At 39.6% G+C, this 19039-nt stretch overlaps 1 protein-coding gene across 1 annotated transcript; it reads left to right on the top strand.

Annotated features, from left to right (window-relative positions):
• The first annotated feature begins 234 nt into the window (after positions 1-234).
• Positions 235-17746, top strand: espl1 (extra spindle pole bodies like 1, separase). The gene is made up of 32 exons (XM_061727565.1): positions 235-370; positions 501-580; positions 1543-1845; positions 1935-2690; positions 2813-2899; positions 3052-3163; positions 3265-3392; positions 3503-3690; positions 3808-4050; positions 4313-4457; positions 4692-4851; positions 5131-5270; positions 5992-6126; positions 6241-6357; positions 6436-6607; positions 6714-6842; positions 6942-7098; positions 7295-7404; positions 8711-9852; positions 10112-10523; positions 10636-10764; positions 10906-11116; positions 11315-11520; positions 11708-11835; positions 13294-13416; positions 13583-13732; positions 13843-14010; positions 14138-14242; positions 14344-14459; positions 14620-14703; positions 15101-15265; positions 17316-17746. Exons 2-32 carry the CDS (start codon positions 509-511, stop codon positions 17515-17517), a joined length of 6495 nt encoding a protein of 2164 aa, XP_061583549.1. The 5' UTR covers positions 235-370; positions 501-508; the 3' UTR covers positions 17518-17746.
• Positions 17747-19039: the final 1293 nt, after the last annotated feature.

The following is a 19039-nucleotide window of genomic DNA, read 5'->3' as shown; positions in this document are numbered from 1 at the left end:
CCACTCAGGAAGGGTTATCATACCAAAATATCATCTACAGACATGGATATTTTCAAAAATTATAAGCAAGTTTTGTCACCTTGAGTGGTACTGACAAGTGAAATTTGGGGCTCTGGCCCGCTTGAGTTGGAAATGGCAGTAAAACTCCATTACCCATAATACCGCTCTTCCGCCCCGCCTTCCTGCTGCGTGATTGGTCAGCAGACACATTTCAAAAAGCAGTGCGCGGCGGCCGGTCGGAAGCTAAACGCTACGAGCAATTATAGCATACATTTGGGAATACCTGCTCCTCAAACGAACATTATGTATGGTAAACATACTGTTTTTTAGCGGGGGAAAAAGTAGTCGTTGCATACGTTGAACGCATCAAGTAAGTTCTAGTTAACGTTGTCGTAAATGTTAAACTGCTAACTCTACAACATTAATTACGAGCTGCTTCAACCACTTTATCACCGGTTAAATGTAGCACGGTTTGTCTTTTACCGACGTGTCTTCTACAGGCATAAACATGAAAGTGGACGAGTACATCAAGCGGATTGCGTCCGTTGAAGGGACGAGGCTTTTATTTCAAGAACTAGAGGTTAGTATAACCACAGTTTTAGGAATCACATTTATTCCCAACTAGGGTTGCCAACCGTCCCTTGAAAAACGGAATCGTCCCGTATTTATAAACTAAAGTAGCGTCACGTATTGAGCTGAAAAGGGACGCACTTTGTCCTGTATTACTGTGAGAGTCAGAAAATAGTCATAAAATGCCAATGGAAAATGTCATTGAGCTGTTGAGTTCATAAGTTATTTTATATTCTGTTTTACCACATCTGTAGCCTACAGTCATGGCCTTTGAGGCACAAATTGTTGGTTTTATTCTGTTTGCTATATTGTTTTTTTTCCCACTGTCATAAAGCTGCTTTGTTTTTATTTGCTTGCTTTGCTTATCTTCTCTTGACATGTAAAGCACTTTGAGTTGCATTCTATGACAGGAAAGGTGCTATATAGATAAAGTTTATTATTATTATTATTATTATTATTATTAAATAGGTTTACACGTTTTCTACAGACTTTCTGTTTGCACTTTTGTTGTTGCACTAAAAATGTGCACTATTACAGAATAGATGCTGCTTTTTTCTATTGTTTTATATTCATTTATACAGTTTTAAGTTAAGCAGGACAAGTTTCTGTTTAAGAAGGATACTTATTTTAGTCAGTTCATTTTTTTTATTTTGTATTAAAGTGAATTGCTGGATAATAATTTGTTTTCCATGTGTTCATGGCATTCAAAAATATGCATCTAATTCAATTCAGGTTTGAGTCAAATAGTTAAAAAATCGTTTCATTCACAAAAAAAGGGGCTAAAAAAATTAACCACGCCAGGAAGGGTGAAGGCAATCGGTTTGGCCGGCTCTGCCGATGAGGTGTCCCTTATTTATTTTTCAGGGTTGGCAACCCTATTCCCAAAATACGTACTGTTTCTCTAATCTTATAGCACTTGAGTGACTATAAACTCACAGTGGCCAATGAGTCTTTCTGTTTTACATTTTGCAGAAATATATCAAGAGTCAGCCCGGACTCCAGGGGCGAACAGTGTGTGACAGGGTGATCAGAGCCTGTAACCATCAATTTGAAAAAGGATCTCTGGACTTTGATCATATCAGTCAGTTGGTAAAACTTGTTGAGCTTTCTCTTCATGGCTATGAGATATCTGCTGAATTTGTGCCACAGACCAGTCCGTTGTACATTGAAAAGATCATTTTCCATATTGTCAAAAAACTGCGATCCCTGGAGGTCCCTATGCTATGCACCCACGTAGTTGGGCTGCTTTACAACAGGCTTTCCACAAGACAAGAGGTATGAATTATTGGTTCTGTTCTTGTGCATGTCCAACACCTACAATACAGTGCGTTTTTCAGAATTGATAATGTTTTTATTATCTTTAGGCTCAAGATGATTACTGTCGTGTTGTGCGAGGCTGCTTCTCTGTGCTTTGGAATGAGTCATCGGATGCCGAAGAGAAGAAAATCCTGAGTCATCGGGACAAACTATCCTATCAGATGCAAGCTTTAAACTTCCTCTTGTTGTTGGACATGGAAAATGCAAGTCCTTCATTCTCCAAAACTCCTGTATTCACAGAGGATTTCATGAATGAGTTCGAAAGTAGGTGTGGAGTCGTGACAAAAGAAGATGCTCTTTTCCTCCTTCAAGAAATGGACACACTTTTCAGCAGAGCTTTCACTCATGACAAGGGCTCTGAACAAAAGAACTTAAAGCAGGATGGAGAGGGATCGAGTTTTTATGTTTTTTCTAAAATGTTGCCGCTCACAATGAAAATACTTTGTAAATCCAGTCATCACAATCTGGCTTCCAAATTCTTGAAGAAAATAGAGGGCAAGGTTTCAGGCTTGGTTGACTACCAGCCTACAGCACTTGTGCTTAGTAAATGGGGAGTGAACATTCATTCTGACATGCAGGCCAGCAAACAGAGTGGCCAGGCTTTGACTGAGTGTGCCAGGGCCTTGCGGTCTCTCCCAGATGACCTGAGCAGCAGAGATGGCCACGCAGTTCTGTACGGTTGTGCTTTTGTGGTATGGGCTGTTGAAAGTGAGTCCAACAAGGTATTAAGCGGACCAGTGCTTCTGTCTCTGTTTTCTTTTCTTGAGGAGTACCAAGAGCGGATAATGAGGATGCTAAACAAGGTTAGTGTGGAGGAAAAGGTTAGGAGGAAAAGGTTTTTATTTTCTAGAAAATAACCCTCTTTATTTTTTTCTTTTGTAGTGATAATTATTCTGCTTTTTTCCATTTGGACTTTGATTAACAGGTTGAAGGCAGCAGACTGCAACAGGCCCTTTGCTTGAGCATCTGTGAAGGCTTGGTGTTTTCAAAAGAGAGCATGCTTGCATCGCAGGTACGTGTTTCTGTACATTGCACTTTGTTGATGAAGATTACAATAATGATGATAACAATAACTAGTTAAAGGAAAAATGGATCCCTCTGACAGAATGTTACAAGAGCAGTTCTGGTTTGGGCTTTAGGTACTGATTGATTTGTTGTATTTAGTTAGAGAACAGCGACACGCTGAACCGAGTGGTGCTGTACTGCCAGGCCACAGCTGGGGTGTTGATGACGGAGCTTCGCAAGTGTGCCAATGAGAACCTCTTCATCAAAGCAGGTGATTGCACTTGCTTCCATAATTGCAGAACATGGACGTTTACATTTTATTTATTTTTTTACTCATTATTAATCTTGTGTCGTTCACCATATGCACTATAGTGGTTGCTGTGAGCCACCTTGCTTGCGGGCTGTACAACCGAGGCCTCTATGACCAGGCCTTCAAGCTGATCGAGATCCTCTGCAGGGATCTAGGGAAGAACTGCCCCGTCTCACTGCCTGTTGATAGAGTGAGTTGGTTATATTTCACTAATTATATCAAATTCAAGCATCACTTATATTTTTGATAAATTATATTTTAGAGCTTTGCTGTAACGTTTTATTTATTTATAACACCCAGTTGAATCGACCATTCATGCTGGCTGTGCTTACATCACGGCGGGCTGGAGAATTGGAGCGAGCGCTGCAATGGGTGATCCTGTGGCTGAAGGCTCTTGGGGACAACATCACTACTCACATGGCTGAGCCAGTCACTCTTTGGGTGAAAACAAAAATGGATGCCTGCAACTCTGAGGTTTTAAAACTCAGGTACAGACTATTACAAATAAAGCAGCTTCTGCTGAGTGCTTCTATTGACTTTGTTGTGCAGAACATTAAGAATAATTCAACAATTGTCTGTCTTCTGTTTGTCATCTCCTGGAAAAGGACTTTACGTGATGGCTTTGGTCCAGATGTCCCAGATGAGCGAGTAATGCTTTGCCTTTTGGAGGAGGAGTTGCGTGTCTATAAGGAATTGCCAAAAGACACAGCCCAAGAACGTTACAACACACTGTGTGATCTCTTAGAAATCTGCCATGAGGAGAGTCCTCTGACTCATCTACGTGCTGTCTACCTCTGTGAAATGGCACAAGTTGTGTGCTTCCAGGACTTCAGTGAGCAGACTGACTGGTAGTTACTTATCTACATCTTTTATAATAAATGTGAATATTTTGGTTTGCAAAAGTGTTGAAATTACTTACATTTTAAACTAAACCTTTTTTTTGCCGCAAACACAGAACATCTTCTAAAGTAATTACAATTAAATTAATTGCAGAAACTTATCTCGTATCCATTTTTGTTGCCTTTTAAACTATATGGTAATAAATAACACATCAAAGAGTTGTTGGCTGCTGTGCATCGCTCACATTGATGTTTGTTTATGACTGCACAGTTCGGCGGTTGATTTCACCCATGAAGCTTTGCGGCTTCTTAAAGAAGAACCAGAGACTCCAGAGAACACAGACAGACTCCAGGATGACAAAGCTCATGCCTTGCTTTGGGATTATATCTGCAGTCTGGAAAAGAAGCTACAGGAGGTGATTGGTTAAAATATATATATATATATATATATATATATATATATATTTATTATTATTTAAAAAAAAAAAATGTATGTAATTTGCGTGGGAATGACCGCATGGGGGTAGGCTTCAACGTTTGCCAATTTGGAGCTGAGAGTTTAAAGAAGTGTTAATTGTGTTATACTGTTAAGAAGCAAGTATTTTTCCAAAGCTGATCAAGCATTTACATTTTTTTTTTTTTGGTGCCAGGCAATTGAGTGTAATAGAAAACGGGGAGAGTTGCGTGAACAGATGCTGTGTGTAGGTAATCCCCCTAGCAATAACGATTTGGATTACGAAGACAAGAAGAAAACGTGTGACTACACTCTGGTTTATGAAGGCCTCAAATTCAACCTGGCTACAGACAACGGTAGGAATTACCTGTTCATTTTCTTCATGGCCGTTTTCTTGTTCTACTTCCTGATCTTAGTGTTTTTGTTGGTCTTGGTTTTTTGTTCATGTTGTCAATCGTTTTCGTTCTTGTTCTTCTCCTTGTTCTTGTAACACTTATCCCATTGCAGACACTTTATTTGTAAACTATACCAGTAGTTGCTGCTTTAGAAGGCATGTGTGCTTGCTTGGTCAGATAAATCTAAAAAATAACAGTTTTAACTCTTAAGTTTTTTTTTTTTCCTTTCTTTCTTGATAGAGTTCTGTCAGCCACTGGAAAGAGCTCTGGATGTGTGGTCTGCTCTTTTTAAGAGCCGAGCCCTGCCCTCTGTCAGGAACACCAGACAAACCTGCAGATCCATTGCTGTGGCTGCTGCACTCTTTAGACTCATGGGAAAGGTACAAACACCAAATGTGTGCAAACTATTCCATGGGGTTACTTTTTGGTGGTTGTTTTTTTTATCATTTCCTTAGCTTTTGTAGAAAGAAGAAAATAAAAACAGTAGGAAAAAAGATACACCAACTGATTGAGGCAGATGGCCGGTTTTGCTGGAAGCATTTTTTTTTCCTAGTTAATTTAGGTTTTCTATTTTCCCCTTCTCCTCCCCTCTGTCGTATTGAGCTCGCACAGGACGGGGATTTGCGCCATAGTGAAGACACAATACAATCTCTTGGGTTAGGCTGTTATGGCCAACATATGATTTCTAAATATAGATTCGACTAGAATTAATTGGATTTTGACTAAATTACAGTATGTGTGCGATTTTTGTTTTGAATTGGTTATATACAATTGAACTGACAAAAGCTTTGAGCCTCTTTTTAAATATCTAAGTGCCTCTCATGATTCATAAAGGATTTTATTACTTATTCATATGCACTTACATTTTTCTAATTCATAGACCTCTTTATTTGACTATTGACATGCCCTGATTTTATTATATCCATCTCCGCTTAAAACAGAGTAATACACGTCCAAATGTGTATATACCGTATTTGAAGCTGTACTGTTGGAGCAAGTTTGTTTTTATGTAATGGCCATTTCATAGTGTGCTTCAGGGTAAGGACTGACAATTATTTTCATAAATACATATTTTTCAAATTGCTTTATTCTCTTACTTAGTCTTTGAAGGCATTGGAAACTTACCAACTTGGAATTGGATTTTCCCGTGAACTTGCTGACGCTCGGAGTTGTGCGAGCTTTCTCTGTCAGTCAGCCAGCATCCTCCTGGATATGGGCAGCCCTGAGTTGGCTCTGGTAATGCACATTTAAAATTTTTGTCCTTGGTAAAGTGTGTCTTAATCATATCAGTATTCTAACTGGTGTTTTTGTTTTAAGCTGGAGTTTTCTGATGTAATTTGTTTCTTTTAGGCCCAGTTGGATGAAGCTGAAAAAGTTCTAACTTCGGATTCTGCAGATGAAGGACCTTCTTCCCTCTCCACCCTGGTTGTTTTATTGAAGGCTCAGTATTTCTACAGTGTTGGACAGGTATGTAGCACTGTAACATGTGGACTTTTGTAATAGTTAACATAAGGCACTGATCTCTCTTGTTTGGACATATTTCAGATTGACTATGGAGTACCGTATCTGTGTGAGGTGCTTAAAATAGTCAATGAGCCAAAACAGTCAAAGACCTGGTACCTGTTGCATGCACGTGCTCTCCAGACTTGCAGCGCTTACCTGAGTTTGGACACAGCTCAACTGCCCCAAAGCCAACGCAGCCTTATCACCCAGCACGGTTAGCAAGAGCGTTTGTAACTATTCATACCGTTACAAACTTGCATGGCTTTGAGTTGTCAATTTGCACTGTGAGAAAATGGCATGGTAAGAGTCTTTTGTTTCAGGTACAAGCACCCCTGATGCTGCCCTTTATGAAAGTTTGAAACTCCTCCAAAGCCTGCTAGTCACTTTAGTGGGAAGGGGCCTTTGTGGGAATGATGATAGCAATTCAGATGTGCACTTCGTTAACCAAGGTATGTTTTGTCCTACTCTGTAAAACTAAGCTGGTGCCTTTTTTGCATTTCTATATACCGGTAACTGTTTCTCCCACTTTTCTCTGACCTCTTGAGCAGGAGACAACCTGGTGCTAAAGTGGCAGCTGCTGTCAGAGCTGTTGACCTGCTCTATGAAGATGGTGGCTGTGCGAAGCAGCTGCGGTGCTGTAAATGATGCCAAACTCCAATGCTTGGATGCCCTGAAACTGGCCGTCAAGCTACAAGCACTTACGCAGTATGTAGAAGTACATGCTAAAACGTAAATAGGGATGCGAACATCCAGTTTTAGCTGGACATCTGTTGCTTGATGTTATGTTCTGTCTTTTTATTACTGAACACAAAGCTTACATGGTCATTATAAATGGCTGTAAACATCATGATGGAACTGTCTTTCCCTTGGAATCAGCATTCTGTTTTTGAACTTGCTTTAGATGTGCCGAGTTGTTGGTGATCAAAGCAGAGTTGGAGCTGATGCAGGGGGAGAGTGCGAAAAGTAGAGCTGATTTAGATGCTGTCAAAAACCTTCTGGAGTGCAGCTCAGGTCTGTGAACAATGTATTTTTTTGTTTTTCATTGTTATAATTTTGATATAAATATACATAAAACATGAAAAATATACAATTGCATTCACTACTTTGACCATTTAATTTAGATATACTCTGATGCCTTTTTTTCCCAATACCAATTTTAATAGCTGGAATTTATAGAAAAGGTGTTTATAATTTGACATTTGAACACACTCTGGTCCAATTTTCTTTGAGGAATTTCTCTCATTTCTGAAAAGCAAACTCCAGGGTTTGCTGCTGCAGTCCCTCTTTTGCTTTGATTTGATTAAGTTGCGCTTTGTCGTGTGATCCTATTCATGGCTTAACAAACACTTGTGTATGTCACGGTTTCCCTGGTTGGATGTTTCAGCCTAATATAACACTATTGCCAACATAACGCTAATGCAACAACTCACGTGCTGCTGCTAACTCGAAATAGGAAGTTATAAGCCAATATCATCTAACTTATGCTGGTTTTCAAAGCAACAATGGAAAAAAACTGGGATTCTGATTGAAAACTGTGGTATTGGGTGGTGAGGTGCATAGATGTAAATATTCTGTGATATTGTACTTATTTTAAGAGGTATCTGTGATTTATTTCTAATATCTGTATTGGAACATCTCTTATTTATGAATTTTTACACATACTTTCCATATTGTATCAGTTCAGTCTTTTTGTGTAATGATATTTTAGACCAGTGTCTCCCAGCCCTGTCCTCAGCCGAGCATATTTAGAGATGTTTCCCTGCTCAGACACACCTGACTGGATGACCATCAGCTTGTCACAAATATTTTTTTGATAATTTGAGCCAGATGTTTCTGAGTAGGGTTGGGAAATGCTGTTTTAAGCCCCTTTCACACAGAGATTCCGCAATATTGGTGTAAAGAAGTCCTGCCAATACGCCGCCTTTGTTGGTTCACACAGAACCATACAACGCCGGCATAACGCCGCTCCCGTCTGTAAATTCACACAGCATGCCGGCGTTCCGCAATCAGAGGCGTGACGACAGCGTCAGCGTCTAGTGGCATGCCGGCATGCCGGCTGTGTCATTCACACAGACCCCGTTTCGGCTCTGTGACTACCTCCGCTGCCGGCTTATTGGTGGGGCCACTTGGCCCCCCCATTCCGCCTCCGTGACTTTCACACAGAACAGCGAGGCGGCTTAAAGGCGCAACGTTCCCGCCTCGAACTGGCTGTGTGAAAGGGGCTTAAGACTGTAAAGCCCAATTTTAAAAATAATTTGTTTGCAATGTGGTTCTCCTGGATTTATAAACTTTCCTCTTTTTTTTTTTTTTTTTTAAGATTTTTCTGATCAGGTTCAGAGAGCAGATGTGAAGATCAAACCAAGGAAAGGTCGTCCAGCTCGGAAACCTCAGTCTCCACTTCCGACAGTGGAAGATGATCAGAAGTACATTCTGAACACAAGGTGGCCTGACAAAGTCCCTGTAATGGAGAATCTGTCCAGCTCCCCACCTTTCAAAGCTGTGCCTAACCGCTGGCTCCCATCCTTGACACATGAGGCGCATTGTTGGTGCCCCTGCTGCTCTGAGCCCTCTTTGAGCCATGCCACTGCTCGCTGGGCAGTTACACAGGCTGATCTGGTTCTTCAGCTCGATCCCAGTGATACTAGTACTGGTTTTAAACTTTACGGGACAACTCTCAGCCGCTGTAAAAGTGTTACCATGCGACTTAAGGAAGAATTGTCTAAGCTCTTCCCTCCCTGCGGTCCTGCCAAAGGCGTTTCTAAACCCGCACTGATGCAAGATGTGATGAGCCGCGTTTACCTGAGCATGGCCCTGAATCGGCTGGACATGAGGCCTAACAAGGGCTATAGTATTTGGAGAATACTGGAAGCTGGCTTAGCATTTGTGGATTCCACACGTGCACCTGCCATAAGGCCTGTAAAAGCAGGCCTACTGGCAACCAAAGCCATTGCATCACTGATGATCTTGGCTGCCAAAAAAGGTTGCAGTCCAGAGGAACTCTGTTCAAATGTCTGGACATGGCATCCACCTGAAGATGATAAAGAGGGCAAAACAGAGCAGAAATTAGCCCCCCCCTCATCCATTGTTGGAAAGACAAAAGACTTGATTAAAAAGCCTGATACAACTGACGGAAAAAAGGAGACAAAGAAAGTCAAGGCTGTCAAACCCAAGATTCGAGTGACTAGTTCTTCAACCAAGGAAAAGGCTCTGGGTCTCAGGACACCTGTACAGGCAAAGTCTAAATCCTTGAAAGATCTTAAACCCTTTGACTTCAACACAGTGGTGCCAACTTTAGCTTGCACTCCTGTTCAGAAGGTGAAATGCCCCTCTTCAGTCCAGAAAACATCAAGGACCGGCACTAAGCTGCAGTTTCATGTGTACGAGGAGTTGTCACCGGTTCAAGACACACCCCTGCCTGTGCCTGCCGCGCCCAAAAGGACGAAGAAGTCGCTTTTTATGGTGAGCAAAAGAGAAGTTTTATTGTTACAAGATAGATTCAGTACTTTTGAATCAGTACAATTTAAATTTGGCGTCGTGACCTTTTTTATTAAAGTTTTTATTTTGTAAGTATACAAATGTATTGAATGCGATTGCATTTCAGTTTTCTGTAAAGAAGATTCTCAAAGGGCTATTAGCCGGGAGGGGAACAAGTTTTATAATTTTAAGATTGTAGATTTACACAAGTTTTTATGAAAAATATTTTAATGTTTTAACATAGGTGGAATTTAGTGACGAAAGTGACTCGGAGGCTAAAACCCAAGCGGAGGTCCAAGTAAAGGCAGAAGTCCCAAAAAAACTAACTAGTAGAAGAGCTGGCACCCGTGCTAAAACAGCCCCGGATCCAGCTGTGGACAAGATGCCAGTTAAGAGGCAGGCCAAGGGGAAAAAGACCACTGCCGTTCCTCGACGTATTTCTTCTGAGGATGATGACTACTTGATCTGCAAGCCCGCTTCCACACGAAGTGGAAGAAGCAGAAGATTGGCACCTAAACTGGAGGAATCGGAGGAGGAGCCAGACATAATGAGGACCATTGAGGAGGAAGCTATGGAAGTTCTACACATCAGCTTTGAAAAGCTAAGGACATCAGACACTGAGGCTGAAGATGATTCAGCTTCAAGTAAAGATAACAGTATGTATTTCGTGCACACACAGTTAACCTAGAGTTTAAAACACAGCTCATAGTTTTGATAACGTTTGCGCAGTGTCTTTGTATATTTAAAAAAAAAAAAATCTCTCTTAAGACGTAGATCTGGAGGTGGTGCGGAGGGATATGCGTGACTTGGAGCAAGATGAGCTGCTTGAACTGAGGAGCGGAGGTCATCTAAGAGAGGATCTGCAAATCGATGTGGCTCAGGCAGACAGCAGGCCAGGTAAATTCTGCTTCATCAACGATGCTATATCGTTCAAATGTTATGACAAAAGGTTGATTAGTGCTATATTGCATTGCCTAAATTGTTGACACCTTTTTATTTTATTTATTTATTTTTTTTCTCCTCTCCTCCTCTTCCTAGATGATGTCTCACTGGAAGATGTACAATCATTGCTCCGTTCAGCCTGGCTGGCACTTCAGCACTTTCCCTGTCCTGTTATATATCCGACCATCTGTGCTCTTCTGGCCTCGAGTATGGCACAAGACCCCATAACTACAGCAATGCTACATAGCCAGTCCTTAGGAGTCACAAGTCGCCATCGCACAATCCGGCATCTGTCCAATCCTCTCCAGTAAGCACATCTTCTGATGTATTATGTACTTTCTTACTTTATAGTTTACCTTTTTACTACACTTTTTTTTTTTAAATGCTTGTTTTAAAATATTGCTAAAACCCTGGCAACGTGCAACTACTAAAATTCTACCGAGTTGCATTAATACCATTTGTGTTTAAAAATGAACACCTTTTTGTTTTCTTGTCATCCTGATAGAAGACTGAAAAAGAAAACCAACGACATAGCAGAGAAGATGGATTCTCTGAGTTTGAATGAGGTCCCCCAGACTGTGTCCACAACCTCTACTGAACAGAGGGTTTCTCGGATGGAGGACCTCTTCTCATTCTCCACTGCTGACCCCTCATCTTTCCCTCAGAGCCACTGCCATGAATTTACCCAACAAATTCAACACCTTCCTCCAGGTATGCGTTGTGTTGAGCGTGACATAAAATATTTGCTAAACTAAGCAAGTATATGTTAGACACTTTAGCCTTTTTCAAAAGCCTGTTCAAGTTTTGGCTGATTCTTTCATTCTTAAACTGAAGATAAATAGGAACCTATTTAAATAATTCATGTAATGGATCTTTTTCCTCTGCATCTCTTGTACAGGAGTGACTGTGTGTTTGATGACTGTGCTTGGAGTTAGACCAGGGCAGATGGGGGACAGTATCCTATTATCACGTCTTGGGAAGGATTCTGCACCTGTCACTCTTCATATCTCAACATCTAAGCAACAGGTGGGGGTGATCATATGTTGCAGCTTTAGGAATCTAGAGATTATTGTCCAGTAGTTGTAGCTGTAAATTAATCTGGGATAAAAGCATTTTAGTAATGGGGCTTCTTTTATTTCTTAACTTTTTGTATTTTTACTCTGTTTATTTGTGCTGCATGCATTTTTTTTTTCAGTATTAACATAATTTGAATGTCTTAATAACGACATATTGCAACTACATTGTTCTTTTTCCGTACAATTTTAAGATGGGCAGGGTGGACTGGCTGGGGAAGAAGATGGAATACACACAGGACTGCATGTTGTTAGTAAAACATGCAATGTTGCTGACATTTTTAATGAGTGTTGATTTATAAGCAAGTATTTAAGTATATAGTTTTAGTGTCTTCCTGGTTTGCTCCTAACACTCTTCAGAAAGTGAAAAGCAAACAGTTTTCTCAAACTGATTTAGTCATACATGTGGTGCAATTCAGTTTAGTCTATATTAGATGTCATGTCAGCAACTTTTAAGCTCTGACATTACCGGTACATAAGGCGGACATGTCCAGCTGAGGCCATGTTGATCCTCCACTAAGTGGCTGCAAGGAAAAAAACAACACTGCATGATGTAACAGAGACTTGAATGACAGTGGCATGCAGACAGCAGCTGTTTGTTTTGGTGCCTTTTTTGTTTTTCCTTTCTTCTTGTCCCCGCCAAGCAGAGTAATTATATTTAATGAAAACTAACACTTACACTGGAACCAAGAGTGAAAGAAATGATCCCGTTAACTATAAAAATCTTTAGTTTTTAATTTTTCTTTTAGTTGAGTAAAAACTAAAATTATGAATCCAAAACTAACTGAAATGAAATAGAATCATAGTTAAAATGCACTTTTTTTTTTTTTTTTTTTAACTTTTTTTTTTATGCAGCTTTATTTTTCGGATTCTTTTTTTTTTTTTCTCCAAATTTAATGACTCAAAATCAAGAAGAAAGGATTGTTGATGGGATTTTTCTTTTGTCTGTATAGTAGTAAATCCTTAGCTCCAAGACTAAAACTAACCAATTTTTCAACACTAAAACTACCAATGCACTTGGTAAAACAACAAAACTGAAATTATCAAACAAACTGAAAAATGTAATACAAATAAAAACATACAAAATTGAAACGTTTCATAACTCTGCTGCTAACTCATTGGTGGGGGTCCAACGCCTGAATATGAAAATACAAATGAAGATTCTCTGTTGGGCGTGGACAGAGTGGTTCTTTAGGACACTGAAGCGCTTCAATAAAGGAATTAATATGAGGCTTTAGTACCGACCAGTCTACACACAATTTTAAATAATTGAAATGAGAGCACACCAGGATTACATGAAAGGAAATTTGGCCAAGGACGTTGGCCAAAAGTTGAGGTATACTCTTGTAACTTCATTGTAACTTTTATGACTATAATTTGAGCTAAAGACAGATTTGTCTGTGTTGTTCAGCACAATGTTAGTTGGCTGGTGCAAGAGATGGACAGCATTCTGGTGGAGCAAAAGGTTGTGAGTTGTGTGGCTGAAAAAGCGAAGTGGTGGGACGGTCGGCATGCTCTCAACTCTCGACTAGAGGTAAGACATTCAGATCGGCACTGATGGGAAAGATGACGAGGGGTCGTTATAACTTCAATCAGAAATGTATTCCACCCCGATGTAAAGTAATCATTTCACTAAGCTGTGCTCTTTCATCAGATTTTTCACCATTAAACCAAGTTAAAAACACTTTGCCATCTTTTAGCAACTGTTGAAGGAAATGGAGGGATTGCTTGGATGCTGGAAGAGCCTTCTTCTCCCACTTTCATCGGATCCTGAGCTCTCCAAACAGGCCGATCACCTTTGGAAGGCTTTGTCTGCAAGAGGAGTTGCAGTCAGTGAGGAGATGCTGAAGGTATTTTTTTTCTCTCTGCTGCATGAACTTTTAGCATCAGCTTTATTTTTGACACGCAACTAGAAGAAAAGTAAGGCCAAAGTTGATAAATTGTCTGAATTGTTCCTCAGGCGGTGCTGTCTGCGTCATCTCTGCTGTCGGAAGAAGATCTCAGAAGATTTGCACTAGGATTTTCTCCACAGTGGGACATGGAGTGTGATCATCTTCTTCATAAAGCAATGTCTAAGCTCTCGGAGAGAGATGAACCCCGAACTCATGTGGTTCTAATCTTAGACAAGGTTTGATTGTCTTTATGTAGATTAAGACAGAAGCCAGGCTTTACAGTTGTCTAATATTAAATGCAATTGCAATGTCATCTGTTGGAAAACATCTGTTTATCAGCTTTTTTCTTTTTTCTTAATGCAGTACCTTCAAAAGCTGCCATGGGAGAGCATGTCCTTTTTAAAGCCTTGCTCTGTGAGTCGAATGCCTTCTTTGCATTCACTGCTTGGACTCCATGTTCAGAGAGAGGTGAGCTCAGTGTTACAATGGCCAGTGGTGGTGTCATAATTAATACACAGCCATATTCAGTTTGTAAATATGAATATCATTGATTCAATACTCCCTGACAGATGGATTCTCAGTCCATCCTGACTCGTGGTGTAAATGCAAAGAAGGTGTTTTATGTCCTGGACCCTGATGGCAATTTAACAAACGCCCGGGATCGATTCAAAGACTGGTTTTGCAGGTGAGGGAAATATTCATGATTTAAAATGGAAAATACTGATGTTTACCTACATGTTCTTTCCCATCTAAATAATTTCCCTTTGGGGTTTAATTAACTGTTTTTTGTTTTGTTTTTTCAAATTGAATTTGAAAAACTTACTAAATGATCGTTCTTGTCAAAGCCAACCAGACTGGGAAGGTGTGTGTGGTGTCGCTCCTGATGCGGGTAAACTAAAAGAAGCTGTAGCAACCAAGGATTTATATATGTGAGTATGTTATGTCAATATTCAAATTGGATGAGGCACAGAAAGATTAAGTATTCCATTTGTTTTGCAAACCTCGCTGCAATGTTGATTTGAAAGTAAGATTTACATTTTGTCATCCATCTACACTGAATAACGGTGTTACACTTGCAGTATACAATTCTTATGAAGAAAGATGCTTACTTTACATCACGAACTGTCTGCAATTGATGCCCTTCCTGAACAAAAGCATTCAGACCACCTATGGCAAACTGAGGACTGTACACAGTTTAAATAAACACCTTTGTATCTAAACACAAGGGTGTAAGGGATTCAGAGGTTTAGGAGATAAAGAGTTATAAGTTTATTTTTTTCCACCTCCATTCGCTTTGACATGAAATCCCTCTGTCCGTTACTGTAGCTACGTGGGCCACGGTGCCGGTGCCAAGTTCCTGAACAGCCAGTCGGTCCTCAAGCAGCAGATGAAGGCGGCCTCTCTGCTGTTCGGCTGCAGCAGTGCTGCTCTGGTTGTGAGAGGCAGTCAGGAGGGAGAAGGCATACTTTTGAACTACCTCATAGCAGGATGGTGAGACGTCCGTCTTTACACACTTGACTCACTGCATCTGAATGTGATTGTGTGTTTTCCAAGTTAGAAGTTAGTAGGAAACAATATCTGACAAGAGAGAGGTGACTTTTAATACTGAACATTGAAGAATAAATACAAACCGGATTCGGTTAAAGTTGGGAAATCATGTAAAATGCAAATAAAAACAAAATACAATGCTTTGACAATCATTTTCAACCCATATTCAATTGAATGCACTACAAAGACAACATATTTAATGTTCAAACTGATAAACTTAATTGTTTTATGCCAAATAATAATTAACTTAGAATTTCATGGCTGCAACACGTCCAGTAGAAGTTGGGAAAGGGCATGTTTACCACTTCCTTACATCACCTTTCCTTTTAATAACGTTTTGGAAGAGAGGAGACTAATTCTCTTAGCTTCTCATGTGGAATTCTTTCCCATTCTTGCTTGATGAACCACTTCAGTTGTTCAACAGTCCGGGGTCTTCTCTGTCGTATTTTACACTTCATAATGCACCACACATTTTCAATGGGAGACAGGTCTGGACAGCAAGCGGGTCAGGGGAGAACATGGACTCTTTTACTTTGAAGCCACGCTGTTGTAACACGTGCAGAATGTGGCTTGGCGTTGTCTTGCTGAAATAAGCAGCGGCGTCCATGAAAAAGACGTCGCTTGGATGGCAGCATATGTTGCTCCAAAATCTGTATGTATCTTTCAGCATTTATGTTGCCTTCACAGAAATGTAAGTCACCCATGCCATGGGAACTAATGCACCCCCATACCATCACAGATGCTGCTTTTGAACTTTGGGTTAATAACAGTCCGAATGGTCCGCTTCCTCTTTGGTCCGGAGGACACGACGTCCAGTGTTTCCAAAAACAAAAAGTGGACTCATCAGACCACAAAACCCTTTTCCATTGTGCATCAGTCCATTTTACATGAGCTCGGGCCCAGATAACCCGGCGGCGTTTCTGGATGTTGTTCATAAACTGCTTTTGCTTTGCATGGTAGAGTTTTAACCCGCACTTACTGATGTAGTGACGAACTGTATTTACTGACAGTGGTTTTCTGAAGTTTTCCTGAGCCCATTTGGTGATATCCTTTACACACTCATGTCGGTTTTTAAGGCAGTGCCGTCTGAGGGATCGACGATCATGGTCATTCAGTCTTGGTTTCCGGCCGTGGCGCTTACGTGCAGTGATTTCACCAGATTCTCTGAACGTTTTGATGATATGATGAATGACTGAGCATGTTTGGGGAGGCTCCTTTTATACCCAATCATGGTACCCACCTCTTCCCAATTAGCCTGATCACATGTGGGATGTTCCAAATAGGTGTTTGATGAGCTTTTCTCAGCTTTCTCAGTATTTTTTGCCACCTTCCCAACTTCTACTGGACGTGTTGCAGCCATGAAATTCTAAGTTAATTATTATTTGGCAAAAAACAATTACGTTTATCAGTTTGAACATTGAATATGTTGTCTTTGTAGTGTATTCAACTGAATATAGGTTGAGAAGGATTTTTAAATCGTTGTATTTTGTTTTTATTTACATTTTACACAATTTCCCAACTTTAACCGAATCCGGTTTGTACATGGAGAATCCATCTTGCCATGAGGCTATTTTATCTTCATGATGGTTTTAAAATTACCTGATTATAAAATCATAAATGAATACTGCTTAAATATATTCTTTTATAAACTATTTTAAATCAGCTACTGACATTGGTCCCAAATCTTTGGCTTGTCATCCAAAATTTAGATTTATTTTTTAAGTGAGGTGAAATTTGGAATTTTTGTTCTAGTGTCTTCAGATTAGTTTGATTTCAAAATAAACCACATTTCATCAATGTAAAAAAAAAAAGTTGTTTGGTGTATATTTTAATACTTTTTGAATGAAAATTTACAAGAGGAAAAATAAACTAATGCCCTCACATTGTTAGTATGTATTCATCCAAAAGTGGTAAATCAATTTCTTCTATAAATGGGATGTCTAACTTTTATTCAATTACTTCTATTTTTTTTTCTTCCCCCTTTCTTCTCTAGCCCGTTCATTTTGGGCAACTTGTGGGACGTGACGGATCGGGATATTGATCGCTTCACTAAAGCCCTGCTCGAGTCTTGGTTTTCAGCTGGGTCTGGAGCGCCTCTCCTGGAGCACATGAGTTCATCACGTGAGGCCACAAACCTGAAATACCTCATCGGAGCAGCCCCTGTGGTCTACGGCCTCCCCATTCAGCTGCAGTGAGACTGTGTCTGAACCTCCTAACCAGCAAGCGTTGCATTTTAATTTTATTGATTCAGCACACAAACTTGATGTGGATGTTGCTTAATTGCTTAGCTTAGTTGCTTAATTTTTAGGCTTGTTCAACTTAAATACTGCTTAATCTTTCATTAAAACCAATATTTAATGTTTTATATTGTTTAAAGTGGTTATAATTTTTTGAAGTGTTGATATGCCCTTTTAAATAAATGAGCTCAGACCAAAGCTGCTTGTGTTGTGGAAATTATTCACCAATATTGGTTTTCTTTCTGATTGATGTCGATTTTTAGAAATTGGGGCAAGTGATGTTGTACGTTTTCCTCCCTTTTTTCAGTTCTCCTGTCCTTACAACAGTAAAGTGTAATCCTCCTAACTCTGTGAAATATGTTATCATTATGCTTTTTATTTTGTTTTTTTTTTAAATTCTCCTCAACTTTTACATATTTTACTTTTACATTTATGCTTTCGGTCCAAACTTGTAAGTAGGACTCATTGATCCGGAGTTCAAAATGTGCTGCAGGGTCTGGATTAGGGTGGGTGGACAGTTTGCAACCCTCGTCTGCATATTTGACGGGTGAATTTTTGATGATGCGTGAGATTTCCACATAGAGCCGTTTGCTCTGGACTTTTCTCTCAGATGTCATAAAATTAGCCATAACTGATGCAGTGATGACCTCCGTCAGGTCCCATTTAAGATCCTCCACCATGCTTTTGACGAGATCATCTGGATTATCTGGGACCAACTGTGGCCAGTTGTGTGAAATAATTTGGTTCAGAAAGATCGCCATCCTTGGTCTGATGTATTCTGCAACAATGACTGCAATTTCTTTTCTTATGTCTTGGTCTGAGATAGTTTCCTTATACTCTTTTGGTTCCTGGATCATTGATGAACTATGAAAAAACATCTTGGTTCTGAGTTAAATGTCTTTTCTGTATTTTAAAAGTCATGTTAAAGAGCCGTATCTAAAAGCTGGACTGAACGGGTCGAACAAACTTTTCACATTAAAGGACTTGATTTGATTTGATTTTTGTACATGTAAAAACAACAATTAAAGAGAAGATAAGAAAACAAAACAACAAAACAAACTTTAACACTTAATATCTTAATTTACATGTGCAAAAAGTAGTAGTGAGAAGTGTAAACTTATTTAATCCTACCCCCATTCACTGATCATTTATTAACACGTATTTATAATAACTAACTATACTATACTCACACATTTACCTATACATACATACACATAGTTGAGTATTTCTATATATTTGTACACACATGCCCATATAAATATTTATATAAATATACTTATTTACACCATACTATCTCGAAATTAACTCGATCTGCTTTACTGTATATCTATGTATATATCTACTTACACACGTATTTATATATACTGTATGCATATACACATACATACATACACACACACATACACACACACACATATATATACACATGCATACATACACATATAATTATAATTAGCTGCCCATTTATGAACATAAATAT

This window comes from Cololabis saira, chromosome 8 (genome assembly GCF_033807715.1).
Source record: "Cololabis saira isolate AMF1-May2022 chromosome 8, fColSai1.1, whole genome shotgun sequence".
Lineage (NCBI taxonomy): Eukaryota > Metazoa > Chordata > Actinopteri > Beloniformes > Belonidae > Cololabis > Cololabis saira.
This window is presented reverse-complemented; position numbering and strand designations above follow the sequence as displayed.

Coding starts and splice junctions, on each gene's coding strand:
- espl1 (XM_061727565.1), top strand. CDS start 509: ATGAAAGTGGACGAGTACATCAAGCGGATTGCGTCCGTTGAAGGGACG. Junction 581..1,542: donor TTTTATTTCAAGAACTAGAG/GTTAGTATAACC, acceptor TACATTTTGCAG/AAATATATCAAGAGTCAGCC. Junction 11,117..11,314: donor CATCTGTCCAATCCTCTCCA/GTAAGCACATCT, acceptor TCATCCTGATAG/AAGACTGAAAAAGAAAACCA.